This window comes from Magnolia sinica, chromosome 7, assembly GCF_029962835.1.
Source record: "Magnolia sinica isolate HGM2019 chromosome 7, MsV1, whole genome shotgun sequence".
Classification (NCBI taxonomy): domain Eukaryota; kingdom Viridiplantae; phylum Streptophyta; class Magnoliopsida; order Magnoliales; family Magnoliaceae; genus Magnolia; species Magnolia sinica.
Window position 1 is genome coordinate 9,665,010 of NC_080579.1, and position 22,075 is coordinate 9,687,084.

At 40.1% G+C, this 22,075-nt stretch overlaps 2 protein-coding genes across 3 annotated transcripts; one reads left to right on the plus strand and one right to left on the minus strand.

Moving 5' to 3' along the window:
- The first annotated feature begins 2,585 nt into the window (after nt 1-2,585).
- On the plus strand, nt 2,586-13,952 carry LOC131251026 (dihydropyrimidinase-like). 2 transcript variants are annotated; one of them, XM_058251478.1, is made up of 13 exons: nt 2,586-2,800; nt 2,881-3,042; nt 6,135-6,186; nt 6,307-6,576; nt 7,095-7,306; nt 7,776-7,896; nt 8,248-8,335; nt 8,423-8,501; nt 9,746-9,833; nt 9,938-9,978; nt 10,082-10,134; nt 12,322-12,478; nt 13,600-13,952. In XM_058251478.1, exons 1-13 carry the CDS (start codon nt 2,627-2,629, stop codon nt 13,789-13,791), a joined length of 1,689 nt encoding a protein of 562 aa, XP_058107461.1. In that variant the 5' UTR covers nt 2,586-2,626; the 3' UTR covers nt 13,792-13,952. The 2 variants fall into 2 exon arrangements, with proteins under 2 accessions (XP_058107461.1, XP_058107462.1); XM_058251479.1 differs by lacking the exon at nt 12,322-12,478.
- Nucleotides 13,953-17,133: 3,181 nt separating this feature from the next.
- Nucleotides 17,134-20,538, minus strand: LOC131251953 (uncharacterized). The gene is made up of 3 exons (XM_058252935.1): nt 20,269-20,538; nt 18,874-19,068; nt 17,134-17,331 (listed from the first exon to the last, which is right to left on the minus strand). The coding sequence occupies exons 1-3, from the start codon at nt 20,284-20,286 to the stop codon at nt 17,254-17,256; spliced, it is 291 nt and encodes a 96-aa protein (XP_058108918.1). The 5' UTR covers nt 20,287-20,538; the 3' UTR covers nt 17,134-17,253.
- Between the last annotated feature and the right edge of the window lie 1,537 nt (nt 20,539-22,075).

Below are 22,075 nucleotides of genomic sequence, written 5' to 3' on the forward strand. Positions count from 1 at the left end.
CAATATTTGCTTGTATATAATGAAGTGCACATGTGAGAAAATCAGAGCCTTTTATCAACGGGCCTTCCCATTTTGGAAAAAAATATCTATTGAGAGTCATGGACAATTAAATGTTGAGGACACCTGATAGATGGTGTAGATAAATTAACATAGTGGGAGTATAGAGAAAGAAGAGAGGAGATCACTGCCTTCTTCCTCCACGACTACATCAACACTCCAGATAAGGTGAAAATTAGAGCTGGGCATTGAATCAGATCAAGAGATGAGGGAGGGAGGGAGTGGAGAGGAGAAAGAGAGGAGGGTGGTGATGGTGGTGGGTGGTTGTCGGGTTTGGAAGAGGAGAGAGAGAGAGAGAGAGAGAGAGAGAGAGAGAGAGAGAGAGAGAGAGGAGGTTGGTGATGGTGGTGGGTGGTTGTTGGGCTTGGAAGAGGAGGATGAGGGAGGGAGAGAGATTGGGATTGAGTCGGAGTGGGTTCGGAGTCGGTGTATAGGGTTAGAAATACTTAGAAATTAGAGTTTTATTATTATATATATACCTAAATCCGAGTCAAGTTGGTTTCAGATTGAGTCGGGTCTAACCGGATCGAGTTTCAGGTTGAGTCGGGTCGAGTTACTGGGTAACTCGAACTCGACTCGGTTTGAGTTCGGATTGGGCGAAGCCTACTCGGTTCGGGCCGACTCAACCATTCGGTTAGGGTCGAGTCAGGTTTAAATGAGTCGGACGAGTCGAGTCGAGTCAAGCGAGCGATGCCCAGCCCTAGTGAAAAATGAAAATTTCTAAGGACTTGTCACTTTGACAGGTAGCCTCATGCAAGCCTTTAGACCTTTCAACAACTAAGCTATTACCTAAGACTAACAATGGTCTGAAACACTTAAGCAATGGCCTTGCATTAACTAGGAGGGCCCTAACAGTGGCCTCACACTATCTGATTGCACTACCTAGTGTCCCCAAGCTGACTACCTAGGAAATTTGCGCTGACCCTTCAGTTTTCAGCATAATAGCTATGGGTGCTTTTGTCTGATGTCTTCTACATGTCTCAGGACAAGGCAAGCATGTTGCTGATTTTTTTCTTCTTGAAATTATACAATACATGGACTTCAAAGCTATCGAGTCCTTGAAGAATCAAAACGTTAGCTCGAATATTCTGAAGATATATTATAATTATAAATTAGAAGTTTTGTACATCATTTGCATCAATTTTTAAAAAAGAATTGTAATCAAGGGCTTATGTCAAACTACAACCTGAACTATATTTTTATTTCTCAAATCAATCAAAACTTCTCGATAAGGTATGTTTGTGTGCAGATTGCTTACAATGAAGCTAATGATCAACCAATACTAGATCCTATTCTAAGTCAGACATTTATAATAAACAATCATATTCAATGAGGACTAAGCATCATGCAGTTGAAAACAGTGAGTTGGTACAAGTTGAAGGCTTTCAAAGGGACAAGAGAAAGGCTCAAAAGGACTAGGATAAAAGTAGTAAAAATAGACTTAATGATATATGATTTAATTGAAGATGGTCACACCTGATGAACAGTCTAAATTAATTAATAAGTCTTTTGCATAATCAACATGGGCCGTTGATTTTCATAGCTACTCTTTTGGTTGGTTATCATCATCTAATCAAAGTCATTTTTAAAGAGGCGCATGCAATCAAGTAAAGGTCTAAATCATTGGTTTCATCTTCTTAATGTAATTAATATCATGAACAATATGAACTCTTTGTCTTCCTAGTAGTTAAATGAATGGTTTATAATCACCCTATCAAAGTGCATTTGGAGAGATGGGCAATTAGAGGTTGGATGCATGATGAATGGTCTAAATTAATAATCAACATTTTAAAATATAAACAATTAAGATTGGACCCTTTCTTATTGTTTATCAATGATTATAATCCCAAATTTTAGCCCAGTCCATGCATCATGTGGCCTACTTGATGAGTTGCTTAAGTCTCACAGTTATATTTACTTGCTTATAAAATAGCTAAATATACTATAACAATTATATATATATATATATATATATATATGAAAAGGTACCACGAGGTGAGGTCGAGCTGTGTGGCCCCCACCGTGATGTGTGTCGAGCATCAGGAGCATCAGTGCATTCGATGGATATACCAAAAATAAGCTGTAAACGGAAGTGTATTATATACCAAAGAGCCGTAGACGGAACTCAGGTGTCTCCTACCATCTAAAACCATGTAAAGACAGGACTAAAACATATAAAGTATAGTCCAACTGACTGTTAACATCCAACTTATTAATTTCATGTAAAATCCAACCCTTCCATTAGGTTTTAACAACAATGAGTATCATCTAATGAGAAAATCATCCCCATATACTCATTATCTGGGTATATCATCTAAAGCATTTTGTATCCATCAATAAATAAAAAATGAAGTTTGGCCTACTATATGAGAAAATATTATAATTTAAAATTATCCTAATCATAAAAAAAATTATTGAACGGGTTGGATTTTTTAAAAACATAAAATATCAAAAGTTATTTCTAGATGTACCATAAGATACAGTCCAACCGGTTGGACTTGAAACTTCTCAATTGAAAATCTGCACAGCCGAGAACTTCGCACTTCCCTCTGCTTTGACTGTTATAGCAATGGCAGCAGCAGCGGAGCTTCTTTCACTCTCTCTCTCGTTGCGAGAAATAGCGTCAGATCGAAAATCTCTCCTTTCTCAAACCCTCGAAGTTCATCGTCTCGTTCTCATCACGATCGTATTTCTCCTTTCCTTCTCTCTCTTTCCGATCGCCCAATCTCAGCAAATCCCAGAGGTAAGACTTTCAGAAAACATCGTTTCGTGATAAATTCTCGATTTCTAGTGTTTTTATTGACACGCAGATGAGATTTTCAGTTCTATGGTGGCGTCGGATACGTTGACCCGAACTGCGGCCCGCAGGGGTCACAGTTGAAGATCTTGATCAAGGGCGGGACTGTTGTTAATGCTCATCATCAGGAGGTCGCTGATGTTTACATCGAGGATGGGATTATTGTCTCTGTGGGTCCCAACATGAAGGTAAAGATCCTGTCCGTAGATTTTTTTATTTTAGGAGTTGAAGTCATTTCAGAAGTTTAGATTTCTTAACTGAAACCAGATATGAAAGAGAATTCATCATAAGATTTTCTTGAATTTCAAAGGAAGAGTCTAATGTGTTAGTGAAGCGTGTCGCACTGATATGTCTCAGTCCACACTGTCTGATCTCAACCGTTCAGATTGTTGGCCCTGTTTTAGATGGTGCATGTACTGAAATTCACACCGATCGGAAGATCCTAACGTTCCACAGTGAAAATGGTGAGTGGTCCAACTTCCACAGTGTAAAAATCAGATGCTGAAGATTGTTTGATAAGTGTGATTCTAAGGGGTCTTTGGATGCCTGTGAAGTTTTAAGTTGTGAACACAGTACACTTGAAAAGAGTTTCGGGTGTAAACAGTTTACATGCCATTCCGTTTGCTTTTTAGTGGTAATCTGTTTACAGTTAAACAGATTGTGTGTTTGGCTAGCCTATAGAGTGTTTATAATGGATAAAGTAGGTATTCATTGTTGGGGGTTTGTGCTGCGGAATCACACAGATGTGGATCTAGGATAGCAATCCAAGAGCACAAAGCAAACACAAGAGAACACAAAGATTTAACGTGGAAAACCCTTTCGGGAAAAAAACCACGGCACAAAGCGACATATCTTCACTATGAAAATAGAAATTACAAAGAGAGAGGACTTACCCGATTCGAACAACCTCGAATCTTACCCTTGCTACATCCTTTGATAACCCTAGAACCCTTTTAGAAACCCTTGGAAACCCTTTAAGAAGTCCTTAGAATACTTTAGAAAGGCCCTAGGGACCCCTATTTATAGTTTAGGAAACTCCACTTCTACACCTCTTTCAATCTGCCTCAAATTTACGTAGTCCGCGCAGAATCTGCGTAACCCTCGACTAGTCGAAGGAGGGTTTCGACCTGTCGAGGGGACCCTCGACTAGTCGAGCAATGTGGAAGAACAAAGAACATTGCCGCTGGACTTCGAGTCGAGCGAGCTACGACTGGTCGAAGGGGTCCTCGACCAGTAGAGTCAACCCCTCAGTTGGTCGAGCAGCGTGGTGAATATAAGCTTTAAGACATCCTTTTGCAACATTCATGTCATAGAGCTGGGGCGGTTAGATTGATTGGATGTCCTCTACCCATCACAGTGGGCCGCAAATGGAATTTGGAAGTTTTTAATGGTGGATGTCCCATCCTTCCCTCATGTGGTCCATTTGATAATCAACAAGCAATTATTTTTAGGGCCATAAGAGGGCATCAAGGGAAGCACATGATGGATAGATTAGATGTACCATACACCTTATGGTGGACCTCACATGTCATGAGTGTAATCAACCATTGTGTTTTACTATGTATAATGCCTTTTTAGCTGTAAAGACTTTTCCTATATTCTGAAACATGGCTTTTTACTAGGTTTCAGATTACAACTAAAAGTTGTAATCTGTTTACAACCTATAAAGCCTTTATGTGCAAATACATGCATCCAAACAGCCCCTGTAATCTGATTACCTGTAATCCCTTTATAACTTAAGGACGTTACAGGCCTCCAAACGACTAAGGTCATGCTACCCCAAAATGGGGCCCACAATTTGGATTGACACATGTGGTTGAATGAGTCGCTGCAATTCTGTCAATTGTAGCAAAAGTGTATTTGAACCTGATAAAATTCATAGATTCATCGTGTAAAGATATTTCACTCTGTGAAAACATAGATATATTGCCGTAGACTTCTGTTCTGTCGAGACAACCAATATGAATTGGATGATACAGTATCCATATCATACCTACTGACAATTTAATCACACTAGATGTGTTAGCAAGACCAGTGTTTCATGCAAGGAAAAAACTCATGAATGTCTACTATTGTTTTAAGCTAAATGGAGAAGTCAACTTGAGGATCCATGCAAAATGAAGACTAGATGATTGATGTATTGACCGAACAGGTGGGATGGATCATGACTTAAAATATCATATGATACTGAGTCAACTCAACCACATTGACTTACCATTGACCCTAGATTGGATGATTTGCAGGTCCAACTTGGAAAGTTATAGGCCTCCAGGGATTTCAACCTGAAGCAAATGAGCCCCCTGCAACTCATTCTGACCGGCAGAGTCGTATAACATCATCCTTTGCCGTTTGTATCTGTGATTTGTTCATGCCTATGATACACACAATAGTTGATTTTTTGTTTCTCCAAGTTGCCTAGGAATCACACACATTACGGTTTCATACCAACTTTACTTCTAATTAAGTCATTTCAGCATCAGTGAAATGGTCTGGACTTGTCGTTGACTGAGTCGGGCATGGAAACCAATATTTCAATTCATGGCATAGTTTGGCATATGGTTCTCATAAGCAAGCTGGTGATATTATTGAGTCATATCCTAGGTTGAGATGGTATATTAAAGATATGTTGTTATAGTTTTGTCGCACCAAAGTGAAATATAGTGCTTTTATGTCATATGGGTGCAATCATAGAAAAATTCACCCTGCTTAAAACAGTTTAATGGTAGCCATTTCTCTCATTAACCCTATTAGTGTCTGCAACCTGATAACTGTTTTTCGTGAAATTTTTTTTTTTTCGTTTTTTTCGTTTTTTTGTTTTTTGTTCGTCTCATTCTTATACCTTTTTACATTGGCAATGCTATACTATTATTAGTGATTTTTTTAATAACCACATGCATTTGAACCATAGTGACAAATCTTGCCCTCCGCAGTTTCTCACCATTGGAATTTCTTGGGAGATTTTGAGATTTTGATGATTGCCTCCCGATATCATCGGGAAATCTCACTGAAAATAAAATATTAAAAGATATTTAATATAAATTAATAAATAATTTATTTTTATTTTTTTTAAATATGGGTGGAACTGAATTATTTAAACTTTCAAATATATATTTAGTTCAAATCCCAATAATTTCATGAAAATATCGCGGAAAAAAAAAAAACTGGCGAGATTTTGGAAGTCTCGCTACATTCTTGCGATGGTATTGTTTAGTGAATTTTCTGTGAGAATACTTAGTGCTATTTGTCACAATGATCTGAACTGCTTATATGCTGTTTACAGGTTAGTGATGATGTAACTGTACTTGATGCTACAGGGAAGTATGTCATGCCAGGTGAAAATTTGAAAGCTTTCCTAGAGCATGGACTCCAATTGGTTATCATCTTGAATATCCAGCCCTGATGGACTGTAATTTATTTATTTATTTATTTTTATTTTTTTGTAATGGCAATAGGAGGAATAGACCCTCACACGCACCTAGCAATGGAGTTTATGGGCACTGAGACTATCGATGACTTCTTCAGCGGTCAGGCTGCTGCATTAGCAGGGGGAACGACGATGCACATAGACTTTGTAATACCAGTCAATGGAAGTTTAACTGCTGGCTATGAATCCTACTTGAGTAAAGCAAAAATCTCGTGTATGGATTATGGGTTTCATATGGCCATCACAAAATTTGATGAAGTTGTCTCGAAAGAGATGGAACTCATGGTTAAGGAGAAAGGTTAACATATTTTTAATTGAGGCCCTTTCACCTACAATGCATTGCATATTAACTTCAAATGCAATGGCAACGCAGGTTCCAACCTGTCGGGTTTGGACAACATCCAAGTGATACAAAAGGCATGCCCGTCATGAAGATCTCCTGACACAAATCAGTCCAGTCCACTCAGAGGGAGTTGCTCTAGTATGTTAAATCAGACCTTTGGCAGTTCTGATTTGAATGGTCCATTGTTTTCTTATAGGGTGGTCACTTGATGAGTGGACCTGTATAATTTTGTGCTAGCCTGCCAATTGTCGTCATGGTTGGGCATGCCTTTTTCACAGCTCAAATGTCGGTTAGCCTGCACCCATTGCATGTGAAGTTCGCAGTCGTCTTTTTGCTTAAATTTTATTTTACATAAATCTGTTAGAGTCAAGAATGGATACTAGTGGCAAGTACCATCAATGGACAGATTGAAGTGGTTGTTTTTGCATTTTAACTACCATTCTATTTTTATTTTTATTTTTTTTGACTAACAGGTATAAACTCTTTCAAATTCTTTCTGGCCTACAAAGGGTCTCTTATGATCAGCGATGAACTTCTGTTGCAAGGATTGGAGAAGTGCAAGTCCCTTGGTGCCTTAGCTATGGTTCATGCTGAAAATGGAGATGGAGTCGCCGCAGGGCAGAAGAGGATGATAGATCTTGGTATAACAGGCCCAGAGGGGCATGCACTTTCCAGGCCTCCAGTGGTATGTTTGAAATATGTGCTTCTTTGACCAAAGTATATGTTGATGTCAAGTTGTAGGGCAATTTTTCTGTCATTTTATCTGACTTTTTTCATAATCTCTTTTCCGATACATTTCGGAAGTACTTAGAGAGCGAGCATAAGGCTTCTTTTGGGAATATATTTTCTTCCTTAAGACCCCCGGTACAAGGCTTACATACTGCATGACTAGCCGAATATTAACATTCTCACAACTATTGGCTTTTCTTTAAGCTTTCATTTTGAATAAGAAAAATCTATAATATGGATCGCCCATGCCCCCTAAAATCTTAAAGTAATTCAACTTGCCTGAAAAGATCAACAATGTTACCCTCAAAGATTTACTCAAGAGGAGCCATAAGGTGGTGACCCTTGTTCTGCTTCTTTGGTTGTTTGATTGCATGTTTGTTGGATTATGATTTTTCCATGGATTGTCATCTTTAATGCTTGTGCAGCTGGAAGGAGAGGCAACTGGAAGAGCTATCCGCTTGGCAAGTTTTGTGAATACACCTTTATATATAGTTCATGTCATGAGCACTGATGCCATGGAGGAGATTGCTAAGGCTAAAAAATCAGGTCATTAGTTCTTCAAAGTTGACTTAACGTTCGTAGAAGGGCACAAAAATGGTGAATGCGCTGCTTTTAAATGCTGCCCACTTCAAGTTGAAAATGGATCTTTGTTGTGAAAGAGTGAGAGTCCTTCCAATCATTCAATGGAATGGGGAAAGTTGGCCAAACCAGCTCGAAATGGATCATTGCTTTAAATCTAAGAAACGAGCACATTGGGCAATTGGGCGAGCAGCCATTTTGCCATATGTATATTCAGCAACATCCATATGCATACTAAGACTCCAAACAGCTTGTAATGCACTGTGTACTGATGATTTTGTGATTTAGACTAAACTCGTCTCTATTGTTTGAATGTAGGGCAGAGGGTCATTGGAGAAACTGTCGTCTCTGGGCTGGTCCTTGATGATTCTTGGCTTTGGCACCCTGACTTCACCACTGCAGCCAAGCAAGTCCTCCTATACCTTTGAGTTCTATTTGTTTGCTTTTTAATTCTTAAAGATATGCAGCATCATATAGTCAGTTCATGTGGTAGGTATGTGATGAGTCCTCCAATTAGGAAATTGGGACATGATAAGGCCCTTCAAGCTGCCCTTTCAATGGGAATTTTGCAGGTTTCTTTCTCTTCTTAAGACTTCATGAAATGATCTATTGTGCACACACCAGACAACATCTAGGTTGTACGGAGAGACCTACTGTAAGATGAAAATAACACTCCAAAGAATCTGTTTTCCCATAATGATGCCCATAAAGCATTCCAGAATGGAAACAGAAAGCAAGGAGGCAGGATGCTAGGTGGGATTGCAATGGCGCATTTGGGCTCACATGTATAATTGTATGGCACATAATCAAGTGGGCACCATGTGAATTTCAAGGTTTTTGGGTGGTTGTCCATTGCTTGCTATCATGTGGCCACATGATGTTTGGATCAACATGATTTTTGGGCCATCCTATTTTCAACCTCCTAGTGGGTGAATTGATGTCATATATATACTATGGTGGGTCCCACATGCAACTTGTTTCTTCTTTTTTTTTTTCATCCACAACTTGCATGTGAGACCTTCCAATATGTTATTCCCTTGCAATAAATGCTCCCCAAATCCATGGATTTGTAGTTTGAATCCCAAACAGTGGACTTTGGAATTTGCCAAATCCAAATCCATTTGGACAAGTTCAGATATACCAAATTCTAATTCTCGTTTCCTTGATCCCAAACAGAGTCTTCTTCTATAAGCACCAGCTATGCTGTAATTAATCAACTTCACCATAGGCCTTTAGTATCATCATCCAGAATACGCAACCATAATCACTTCTTTTATTACTATATTGCTTTTATTTATTGTAGGAGCACTAATTGCACCAGAGTTGAGGACATGTAATCCAGATTGCCCATCTACCCTGCCACAGCATACATGGGCTGTCCCAAAAATCAAGCTGGTTGGACGGTCCCAACTGCTCAATTTCGATACCACTGCCCATGAGGACGTGTAAAATATTTACAAGATCCAGACTGCTCATCTACCCAGCCATTGCATATGTGGGCTGTCCCAAAATCAAGCTGGATGGATGATCCTAACTGCTCAATTTTGATACCACTACCCATATTTTGCTCAGTTCCAATTAACATTATCCAACTGTCCTGATTTTTGGGCGATGGTGCATACATGGTGAGGGCTGGCAGATGACCACTCTGGTTCTGGTATGGCTTTTCCTGTCTACTTGGAACTCGTGTGCAGTAACATGTGCAATGAGCTTTCGTCTCAATTTATGTTCTGTCAACTTACTGATTTCCAGGTATTTGGCGGTCCAAAAAGTACTCAAATACACATTCTCTCATAAGCTTTTAATTGACATGCAGCTTGTAGGAACAGATCATTGTACATTCAACTCCACACAGAAAGCTTTTGGAATTGATGACTTTCGGAAGATCCCAAATGGTGTCAATGGTATGTCCGAGTTTACTTCAATGCCCTCACTTGAAGAGAACCTTCTGCCATTCGACTTGTTAATTCTTTCTTCTTCTTTTTCCTTTGACATTCCGGGACTTCAGGTATTGGAGAGAGGATGCATCTGATCTGGGATACAATGGTGGTAAGCAGCCTTTGATTTGCAACTGGTTTGGTAAAATCAAATAATCCAATGTTTCTCTTGTAATAAGTCTAGCTTCTCTAAAAACACACTTGTTTTGCTGCAGGAATCTGGTAGAATATCAGTAACTGATTATGTGAAAATAACAAGCACCGAATGGTATGAGTTTGTTATGACAATGTCTCTGATCCCACATGCTAATTGCATGGTGATGCACCTTATCAGTAGCATAGTGATACCTATATCTTTATCTTTATCTTTTTCTTTTTGTGATGTACATGTCAGTGCTTGTAATACGTTCCTATGTTGATAGATGTTTGCTAGCATTTATCATCCCTGTTGCTTTCCTCTTATTGCTTGCCTCTCGCCCTTGCTATGTTGTGATCAGTACTGTTCATCTAGTAGATTCTACTATGGATGGGCCAAATGGAAAAAATCTCATTGATTGGAGATCTTCACCATCCACAGAAAGGTAGTTAATGAAAATAAATAAATCTTGCACTTTTCATCATTTGTTGATCGACGTGGGGATCTTTTGTCAAATAAGGGCCGGTTTGGTATGTGGGATTAAATGGTATGGAATTGTATTAGATGGGATTAACGCCATTATTGCACAATGTTTGCGTGATTGGAAATACCATGGTATTTTGGCCATCCAATCCCCATGTTTGGGATAAAATTCTTGCCATGGGAAAACACTAGTGGTGGACCATGGAATTGTAATCAACGAACCAAATTCACAACAAATGTCAGTCACTTGTACCCATATGAAACTAGAATGTCACATGTAAAGGGCTTATATGGATGAATGACATGGATAAAACACATGCATCAATGTGGGGCCGACATGTGTAATGGATTTCAAAATCCACAGGAAATCCCGCATGGGACCAATTGCAATTCCATCTCACCTAATCCCAACCCTTCCCATCCTCCCCAAACGCCGGATGGAATTTGCACGGGACCAAACGCAATTCCATAACATGGACCGCACATTGTGGATCCTACTAGATGCACCATCTAGATTACCTTGCACCGAGTCACAACGGGCAAGGAACAATGGTAGAGCTACAAACAGCAAGCAATACTAGTGAAGCTCACATTAAATGTTGACGTGGATGTGCATACGTACATACACCTGTATGCATTGTTGCCACACACACACATGCGCACAAAAAAAAAAAAAACAAACAAACAAACAAACAAACATTTTCCTTATCTAATGCTCCTACTCTCTCTCTCTAATTTACAATATCTCATTCTCTTTTAATATTGTTCTCTTATAAACTCTAATCTTGGCATGTGAGGTCCACCATGGTGTTTGTATGACATCTCACCCATCTAAGAAGGTTGTCCCACATGAAACTGGATGCCCCAAAAATCAGGTTGATCCAACCATTAGAAGAGCCCCTCGTGAATGTGTGTTTTTTTTTTTTTTGTGGTTCATTGTTTTCTATAGTTGGATCCACCTGACTTTTGGGGCATCCCATTTTCATGGTGGGACAACCTTGCTGGACGGGAGATATCATACAAACACCATGGTGGGCTCCACATGCCAACTAGTTGGATGTACAACTAATTGTGTGTGAGCATCTCTCTCTCTCTCTCTCTCTCTCTACACACACACATGCGAGCAAAATCAAGGGGGCCTCAGGTGGGCCCCAGTGTGACGTGTATGTAATATCCACACTGACCATCAGATATGTCACCCCATTTTAGGCTCAGGCCCAAAATCATGCTGGTCTGTGATTTATAAGGGCCACACGATTGAAAACAGTGTACGGAGGGATGGTCACCCTCCAAACTGTTACTCTTTGTGTGGCTCACTTGAATCAAGGACCAGCCTGATTTATGGGCCCAGGGCTGAACATGTGATAATGCACCCTATGCTCAGAATGGATTTACATAAACATCACGGTGGGCCCTGTAAAAAATAAAGGTTTGGTGTCCATCTCCCAACTGTTTCCCTTGGTATGGCCCTACCAGAATCACGGACCAGTCTGAGTTTTTGGCCCATGGCCTAAAACGTGATGATGCATATGATGGTGGGAGTGGATTTCACATATACATCATGGTGGGCCTTGTAAAAATCAAGGGTGGGAGTCTCTCTTTCAATTGTTTCCCTTTATATGGCCCACCTAAATCATTCACCGGCCTGATTTTTGGGCCCTGGGTCTAACATGAGCTGACATATTTGATGGTCGAGTGGATTTTACATACACATCATGGTGGAGCCCACCAAAGCCATCCCCCGTTTGCTCGCACAAAATGGTCTCCTGAGGCCCGCGCACGCGCACACACATATTGCACAAATGTACTTACATTGATTGCTTGAGTGAATCACAGTGCCCGTATATTCAACATATACCCAAGGAAAGGAGCAATACTTGTTGGATCTGATGCTGATATAATCATTCTGAACCCCAATTCAAGCTTCAAAATAACTGCGAACACACACCACTCAAGATCGGATACAAATGTCTATGAAGGGCAGAAAGGCAAGGTATGCAGAACAATCGAATAGTTAAAATATGGCTCATGAAGCACCACATATCGATTAATTCTCTACGCTAGGAACTATTTGATCCCTTACCTAAGCATATGTATTGTATCGTTGGTTTGATGCTCCAAAACTTGGATATATGAACCCTACTATGGATGGACCATACCCCAAAAATCTAGCCATCTGATCCGTGGCGTCTTTCTTTCTTTCTTTCTTTCTTTTTTTTCTGTCACTTGAATGTGGACAGTTGCTGTAATTCCTTTCTGGGCCATAACTATTTGGGGCCATGATTGTCACAGGTTTTTTTTTTTTTTTTTGGTTCCATCTGGGAAATAATTAGGGCATATGGTCAATTTACAATCTGCCTATCAGATCAACAGTCTGGGTTGCTGAGTCATATGATTCCTCTTCACTACACATCTTTTGGTTCTACTCTGGATCTTTTCTTAACCTTATTCAAAATTGTATACAAGGAGGAAACGATATACAACCAGTTGTATGATGCAACTAAGGATTTTTATATTTAAATAAAAAATTTCAAGAACCTGCCAGGAATATTTTTCTGTATTTAAAGCTGAGAACTTTTCTAAGCCCAGGCTTGTGGGCAATAAAAGCTCATGTACATACCAAACATGTGACAGCATGGCATATAGGTCCAAGATCCAATCCATCCATAGGCACCAGTATATTGATGCTCTGGCTCAAGAAGCAGGTTGATCAACTGGTCAGGTGGGCTACATTTTACCAAAAAATGTATGTCTCTGAAAGACTTGGCCGAAATTTTCTAACCCACCTACCTTTTCATTGGAGCCCACATGACGAGTGAACCAGATTTTTTTTTGGGAAAACATGTAAAGGTCAGGCCAACCTGATGGATGGATTGGAACTCACACCTATGTGCCATGTTGGCACGTGTGGCATGTACATGAACTTTATTGCACCTGTGTGTGTGCTTAGCAAAGCTCATATATTCATCCCAACATGTTCCGAATATTGCACCTGAAAAAAGAAGTCTTCGTCAGGTGGTCGTATACATTCAGGCATACTGCTGAGCCAAACCCTCCTTGAACCTTAAGTCACGAAGTTGCAATCTGAAAATTTCATTTTATTTTTCTCCGCAGGGTAAAGTGGAAGTCACGATTTCAAGAGGAAGAGTCGTATGGGAAGACGGCAAACTCAAGGTCGAGCCTGGCTCTGGAAGGTACATAAAAATGCCACCCTTTGGTTATATTTTTGATGGCATCAGCAAGGCGGATGCTGCATATCTGTCTTCCCTCCATGCCCCTGTTAAGCGATTGACAGCAGCCGCCTGAGGTTCCATGCATCATCTGAAAACTAAAGTTAAATGGACACATACAGTACCCTGTATATACTACCAAATAAAATAAGTAGATATATTGAAATCTGTTAATTTATTGGGTTCCTGACCCTAGCATCATGACTCCATTTTTATATTAGGAAAGAAATTATTTATGGAGGGAAAATATCATGTGTTCCCGTTCGTATGTCCATCAGCACACATGACATTATGTGGAAACCATCTCCTGCTGTGAGTTGATGGTGCGGAGGAGTCCTTGTGCATTTTCCCACCAGGTTTTTGGAAGTTTGGTCGATAAAATGCATTTTCCGTACTTGATAACAGCTTGTAATTGGCATGTGTGAGGTGGACATGGTGCTTGCGCATGTGTGAGATGTGGGCTTTCATCAGGTAGGGTGAACTGTTAGCATGCTTTGGCTTGAAAAGTAGCCCTGTACAAACCATGGGGATAAATGGTATGTGTATTCCATCTGGACTGCTCATCCAGCGGGCACCTTCGTGCGAGGGCCATAGCCCCATAATGAAAAACTTTCTGTTGATCCTAACCATCCAATCATGGGAACTTTGAGGCTGAAAGGGGCAGAAAAAGTTGACAGGCTCACATATGATGGGTGAATGCCTCGACTGAGCAGTTGGTATTGTGAAACAAGCATGATTTATGGGGCATGGCCAATGTTGAATCGAGTCAGATACAGGGTCTGTTAATGCCATCGATAGTCTGTTCGATGGCATTGAACAGTGCTCAATCCCATCGATATTTTCTTGATTTTTTTCAGTTGGTCGCTGGACTAACTGGGCACTTTTTCAATGCTATCGATGAGTCTTCGATGCCATCGAGAATTTCTGGAAAATCATGCTTTGTCTCTGGACAGTTGAGGTGTTAGTTCGATGTCATCGAACGATTAGTTTCGATGCTATCTATGAGTGTTCGATGGCATTGACAGATTCTGCACAGATTTTTCCCAAAGCTGCGAATTTGTGGGATTTGTTTCCGATTTCGTTGGGATTTTTTCCAAGGTTATATATATGGGTGTAAACGGGATTGGGAGGCATTCTAAGAGTTTCTAAATCGTCATGGGGTTTCAAAGGGTGTAGCAAGGGTGAGATTCAAGGTTGTTTGAATCGGGTTATCTATGTTGCTTGGTAATTTCTGCCTTCATAGTGATATCCATCGCTTTGTGCTATGGTTTTTTTTTCACGAAAGGGTTTTTCCATGTTAAATATCTGTGTTCTCTTTGTGTTTGCTTGGTGCTGTTGGATTACTATCCTAGATTCTTCTCTATGTGCTTCCGCAGTCCCTCAACAGCCAATGGTGGCACCTGACAAATGAGCCGTCTAGATTCCACTTGCATGCCATCTATCCTCCTGAAATGCATACGATATATAGATATGGTGCAGGATGGTTGCTGAGGTTGAATTTTCATCATGAAGCAATGAAGTAGGCTCCACTTGATCCTGCTACCTAAAATGTCAAAGCAAGTGGACCCAACTTCCCATCACCATCCATCAAGATAAACAGGAGATGGGTTCTCTCCAACTAAAAACCGCTAATGTATTCACCCAATCCTGCCCCTTTCATAAGGGTGTGTTTGGATGTCCCCAGAAATTCAGTTGGGCCGGATGCTTCTCACACAAATTTATATCCAGTGCATTTAGGGCTGAAACACACTTGGATATGAATTTGGAGTAAAACATCTGAAAATCTGTTTTCTACTTGGTGCCCTCAAGAAACCTGGCGAGAGCAAACAAATACAAATGCGATTTGCTGGCTGCTTGTGTACATCCAAACACACCCTAAAATTACCTACATCCATAAGAATATGTGAACTCATTTTATCTAGAGGAATTACCTAACATGAGTCATTTGGATTATATTTCCGTCTGTGTCAACATCAACACCATTTGATCCCGACGATCAAACAGCCTGTGACGACCTTGAAGTTAGCCTGTTAGCTCATTACATTCCCCTCATTTTAAGTAGTTGCCATTGTTTTTGGTGTTGGTATTTAGTTTATAGAGCAAGTATACATGAGTGTAGCTGAAATGAGGATGTTGAGATGAATGAGTGACAAGACTGAGGATAGAATTAGAAATAATGAATGCATTTGAGGGAATTCATGAGTACCACGGTTGAGAACCCAACCAATCTGCCGAAAGCCCTAGGATTGATGGAACGCATCAAGGTAGGCTCTTTAAATAATTGGGATCGTAACATTCCACCACGCTCCACAGCCGACATCTGCAGTGGCCCACTCTAGCCTCTTTTCCAAGTAGCCCTTTCCAGGGCATGGTGGATGCACTCTAGTCATCAAGGCAGCCCTTTCCACTTGGTGATTGCACTCTAGTTGTCCAGGTAGCCCTTTCCACATTGTGGTGTGGTCCAAGTTGCCCTTGTCACAGGTTGTCCCTTTCATGGCTCAAAATAGGACATGGTGTTGGCTCGATACCAACTGTTAAGAATCTAATCAATATGCCAAAAGCATTAAGATTGATAGAATGTGTCAAGCCAGGTTTTTTAAATCATTGGGATCATAACAAGCACTAATATGTAATAAGACTAGCAAAAGTAGACTTGGATGGCTTTGTTGGGTGCAACAGAGACTAAGAAAAGAACTGTGCTGGTTAGAAAGTATGAGTTGGTATAAACTGAAGGCTTTAAAAGGGTAGGGGAAAAACCTAAGAGGATGTGGTGGTAGTAAGAAAAAAGCTTTAAAAGGGTAGGGGGAAAGCATAAGAGGATGTGGTGGAAGTAGTAAGAAAAATTCTTGATAACCTATGGTCTAATTGAAGTTTTGACCCTTGATGAAGTTGACTAGTGGGAAAAGGATTCATGTAGCTCACCTCAGTTAGTAAGGATAATGTTAAGACGGTGATGATGATATTGGGGTGAATGACTGTTGTTGGTGAGATAGTCACATTAGAGAAGTTTCAATTGATTTTGTTGCATGGAGTCTTGGACTGAAATTTAACTATGATTACTAGATAGAATAATCTTTTATGTTTTATTCAAGGACATGATAAGGCTGAAAAGATGGAGGTAGTAAGAAAAGACATGAGGACTTGTGATTTCACTGGGGATACGATCTGTGGTAGGATGGAATGACGAAACAGGATTTTGTAGAACTGACCCAATTACTTTTTTTTTTTTTTTTTTTTTACACACGCACGCGAGCCCTAGTGGATTTTCACAACCTATGGGTACTCGAACCCTTGACTTGGTGTTGAAACTCCTGAGAGTCTACCACCCGAGTAAGAGTAAGGACCCCAATTACTTAGGATAATGCTTGGATGATGATGATGACTACGAAGAAGACCGCAAGCATATGCTAAAATAGAATACAAGAAAGAGATCTAGATCATAGATTACAGAAGCCTTCATCAGTTTACAGACATTGATTTACAAAGTGTCTATAATCATGAAATCCAGACTTTCAAAACAGACCCAAAATCATGGAAATCAATGGTTCTGATTGGGCAGATCAATTGGCTTTATACAGCACTTGAAGTAGCTCAAAATCCTCTTCTTTCTCTGCACCTAAAGTTACAGCGGGTCAGAGAGCAAAAACAAGAATTCTCACCACATTACTCTTTTAAATAAAAGATGAAAAATAATAGTAAGGATGCATGTCTGCTCCAATTATCATGAAAGCTATCATAAACTTCAGAAATTGAATTATCTAGTTTGACATCTAACGGTGGTAATGGATGCAGAGCTGTGTCCAAATCAAACTGCTCTATACACATGGCATATTTGGAAGACTCAAAATCACAGTGATTGGGTGATCTAACCATCTAATCAGACCAAATGAATGTGCTATGAACGGTTGCAAGTTTAGAATGGTCCAATCACTGATTTTTTTGAGTCATGCACCATCCATGACAGGGACCCTGCTTGATGGACAGTTCAGTATCCTCAGGTAGTTTGTACAAGTTGGGTCAGTGGTCAGCGATGCAATTGGTTGGTTGAATCGGATGGGGCCCATGGTGGATGTTCCATTCACCTTGTGGTCCATCACATTCGATCTGAACCACTCAATCATGGTCCCTGCTTGTACAAACCTCTTTTGTACACATAGGGGAGTCAATGGGCCAGGATAAAGCTGCGCTAGGATAGGCCCAGGCTGGGTTTGGCCCTAGCCTGGCCCTGGTCTAAACCCTGGCTCTGGTCATGGCCATAATCGGGCTAAATGGGCCTTGGCCATCCATAATCAAGTATCCAAAATCACAAAAATTCTTTTAGTTGCGACCTATCCATCAACAATAAGTCCCATCATATAAATGGTTTTGATCATTAGAATATAAACCCTGATCTAATAGTACCTTTAAACTACACATATGCGGTGAATAAGAACAGCTCATAAGAATTTTTAAACCTTCATTTTTTGTGTATTATGTGTTGGACATAGGCTTGTGGGGCCCACCTGTGGACAATCACTAATGGGAGGGTCCCACGAGGTTTAGTCTCTTTTAGTTAATCATTTTTCTTCTTTCTTTTTTTTTTTTAATCCGACAAATTCTACTTCAAGTGAAGATTTAAAGATAAATAAGACTGGATAATCTCATTCAAACTTTGCGTCCAGCCAGAGGTTCTCTTGTGAATAACACATCAAACAACAACGAGAGTTCATAGAGAAAATTGAGAGATTAATATTTGTCCATTTTACTTGTCCATTGAACGATTTAAGCCATAAATCGTAATCCAAGGCCATCTATACCGTAGAATCAGAGGAGTGATTAGACTTATTTGTTCTAGTAGTAGTTAGTGGATTGCTAGACCTGGATTGTTCATCCTTGGCTTTGTGGAGATCCCATATCGTGTAGACCCTTAGATCTTGAGGGCCCACTCTTCGACATTAACTTTCATGATGGTGGTCCACTTGATTGTTGGACATCATCACTAGCTTAGCTGAGCCTAGGCATTGGGTTTAAGATTTAAACCCGGGTCTGGTGCTTAAGACCGGGTTTAAGGGGCCATGCCCTAGCCCTACAGGATCAGGTTGGGCAATTGGGGCCATTGCCACCCTTAAACACATGTACATACACATACAGAAACATGCCCTTTTCTAAAAGGTCTTACTGATGATGGTGAATCTTGCTGTTGGGGTGGGACGACGGTGTGCTGCTCTTCGTTGCCGTTGGATGGATTGAAATCAGTTTTTTTCCTTTGCTTCTTATTCTCCCGAGCTCGTGAGAAAATCATGGAGTAATCGGTTGCATCGCCCACCTTTTGATCCCACCCTCCAAATTGTGGAACAGACATCAAGCCATTACTCTGTGAAGAAGATCATGTTACTTATCCATCCTTTTTTTTAAAAAAAAAGACAAAAGCTCAATTAGGAATGATAACACTAAACAAAATTTTCAGAAATTATTTAGGCTGCTTTGATTTCACTCAATATTATGAAATTCATGATTGGCTGTGTTTAGCACATAAGATGTACATCCTAGTTATCCGTCGTTAGGACCTATTCCTTGTTTAGCTCAAATTCTGTTGTGCGTGTGTGCAATTACTTGCAGCTCGATTCAAACCGAACGCCTTATGACCCCAAGTGCCAAGATAAATCAATTAATATGAAATTTATGAAGATTCGCTATCTCTTCAGCCATCGAGTGTATGAGATTAGACAATTTGCTTCTTAGGTTTCAATTAAAAGAACTTCAATATTTGCATGATTGCATTGATAGTTCAATTATCCTAACTCTCACCTTAAGAGCTAGGGCAAGAGCTAAATCTTTTTAGCTTTTCCAGCTAGGGCTTAAGGCTTACATTTTCTCACTAAAATAAAATCATTAAATTCATTAAAAATAACTAAATACTTAGCATTAGATTCAATATATATTTATTGAAAATACATGAGTAAAAAAAAAAAAAAAAAAGTTTGCATACGCTCGTTTTATGGGGCCACCTTGATGTGTGATGGAGGGCAATTGGGTAGTGTGTTGCCCATGATTGAAGCTTCCGATGAAATGTGGGGTCTACCATGTTATTTATTTTCCATCTAACCCAATCATCAGGTCTGCCCCACCAAGAGGAAGAATGTCATGGGTCCCACAAATGATTCAATGAAAACATTTTTACTGTAATTGCTATGAAAACATTTACATAGAATCATTTCCCACACCCATACAAATGCATAAGGCACAATCATATCTTGCTCTTTTTCCGTGTGTCCCACCTAGTTTTGGATCAAGATGATTCTTGGGATGTAAGATGAAAACATGAGGAGGCATGGATGGTTTGGATTTCACATATTCATCACGTGTGGGTCCCCTAACCAATTCTAACATAGACGTTGGACCATATCTCATCCCTCCCATTGTTAAAATTCAAAATTCAAGCAATCTTGTTCTTAAATTTTTTAAAAAATATATATATATAAAATAAATAGATAAAGCAAGAAGGAAATTGACGGTGATGATGGATGATAGAAGGAATTACATGAAAGAATCAAATGCTCTCTCTCTCTCTTACCTCTCTGCGTTGGTCCATGGCTGGCCTTGATGGGAAGGACAGGGGCAATGATCCGACCCTCAGCTCCTCCTACCCGTCTGATTTATATACGTTCCCATTTTTGCCGGTATTGTTCCCACGTGTCATTCTCTTATTGGTTAGCGCTTCTGGCCGTTTAAACTGTTTAAACCGTCTTTTCCGTTAAAAATTCCACGTTTGCGAGAAAAATGCCAAGGCCTCCCAAAGCACGTCATATCTTGTACTGTCCTCCACGTGGCATATTTCTGTGATGATCCGAACCATGTATCCCATGGTATTCACCGTGGATTTAGATGCTGAATGAAAGTTGTGTTGTGTTGGTGGAACTATCCTAGCCTTTGAAATAAATGAACTTTTCTCAATGAACGTGAGCCGTTGATATACAATCCGTCAATTGAAACGTTAGATCCTTATAAACGGCGTGACTTCTTTTGTATTGTCCAAGCCGTGTTTACAAACTGAATGAGCGGTTCAGATCTTGTCCACGTATGCCAACGTGTGCAGCAATGAGATGGTGCCATCATTTCCACACTCCCGAACGGTACTATCCGGAAGTGGATTGAGGTTCTGTGGGGCCCACTATGATGTATGTGTTTTATCCATGCCATCCATCCGTTTTGCCGATTAATTTTAGGCATGAGCCCAAAACTATAGAAGATTCAAGCTAAGTGGACCACACCACAGGAAACAGTGGTGATTGAACGGTCACCATTAAAAAAATTTCTTGTAAGCCACAGAAGGTTTGGATCGAGCTGATATTTGTGTTTTCCCATTATCCAGCTCTGTGTGACCTTATCAACAGTTTGGATGGCAAATAAATATCACGATGGCCTAGGAAGGTTTCAACTGTGGCTGTCTTTATCTCCACAGGCTTCATATGGTGTGGTCCACTTGATCATTGGATCTCCTTCATTTTTGGATTCATGCTGTAAAATGCGATTTTAAAACGGATGGACGGTTTGGATATAAAAAAATAAATTACAGTGGGCCCCACGGTGTGGCTGTGGCTGTGTCACCAGGGAATACGCCTCCGACAATATCCAACTTTCTAGACTACACGTGGCATCTGTGTGTATCATGAGCAATCCACCGATCATCATATGCATGGGAGCGGATTAGCTGTAACCCGGGTAACAGCTTCGTGGGTGTTACGGTTACCGTGTGGGGCCCACCTTGATGATTTTTTTTCATATCCACGCCGTCTATCCGTTCTTTCAGATCATTTAGGAACATTATACCGAAATTTAAGCAGATTTAAATTTCTGGTGGATCACACCACTGGAAAAAGTAGTGAATGACCATTAACATCTTTTTGTAGGCCACAAAAGTTTTGGATCAATCTAATATTTGCAACTTCCATTCATACAGTTCCTTTTTACCTTATTAACGGGTTGGATGGAAAATAAAAATTAAGAATGTTCTTACAGTGGGCCCTGTGAAGTTTTTAATGGAGAAAATTACCACTGTAACGCTACCTTTTATCCAGCGTCGTTTAAGGAAGACTCCAAAACTTACCTGCCCAACTTAGATCTTGCACGTACGGACAGAGCATTTGAGGACGACATGGGGGTATTTTCGTCCTCAAATGCTCTGTCCGTGGGTACAAGGTCTAATTTGGGTACGTAAGTTTTGCACTGTTCATAAAAGACGTTGGATAAAAGGTGGCGTTTACAGTGATAATTTTGTCTTTTAATGGTGTGCGTTCAATCATCATTGTTTCTTGTGGTGTGGCCCAGTTGAGAGTTGGATATACTTAATTTTTTACGTTTATTCCTACAATGGGATGTAA

Coding starts and splice junctions, on each gene's coding strand:
- LOC131251026 (XM_058251478.1), top strand. CDS start 2,627: ATGGCAGCAGCAGCGGAGCTTCTTTCACTCTCTCTCTCGTTGCGAGAA. Junction 2,801..2,880: donor AATCTCAGCAAATCCCAGAG/GTAAGACTTTCA, acceptor TGAGATTTTCAG/TTCTATGGTGGCGTCGGATA. Junction 6,577..7,094: donor ACTCATGGTTAAGGAGAAAG/GTTAACATATTT, acceptor TTTGACTAACAG/GTATAAACTCTTTCAAATTC.
- LOC131251953 (XM_058252935.1), bottom strand. Junction 17,332..18,873: donor AGCAAGATTCACCATCATCA/GTAAGACCTTTT, acceptor CTGTAACTTTAG/GTGCAGAGAAAGAAGAGGAT.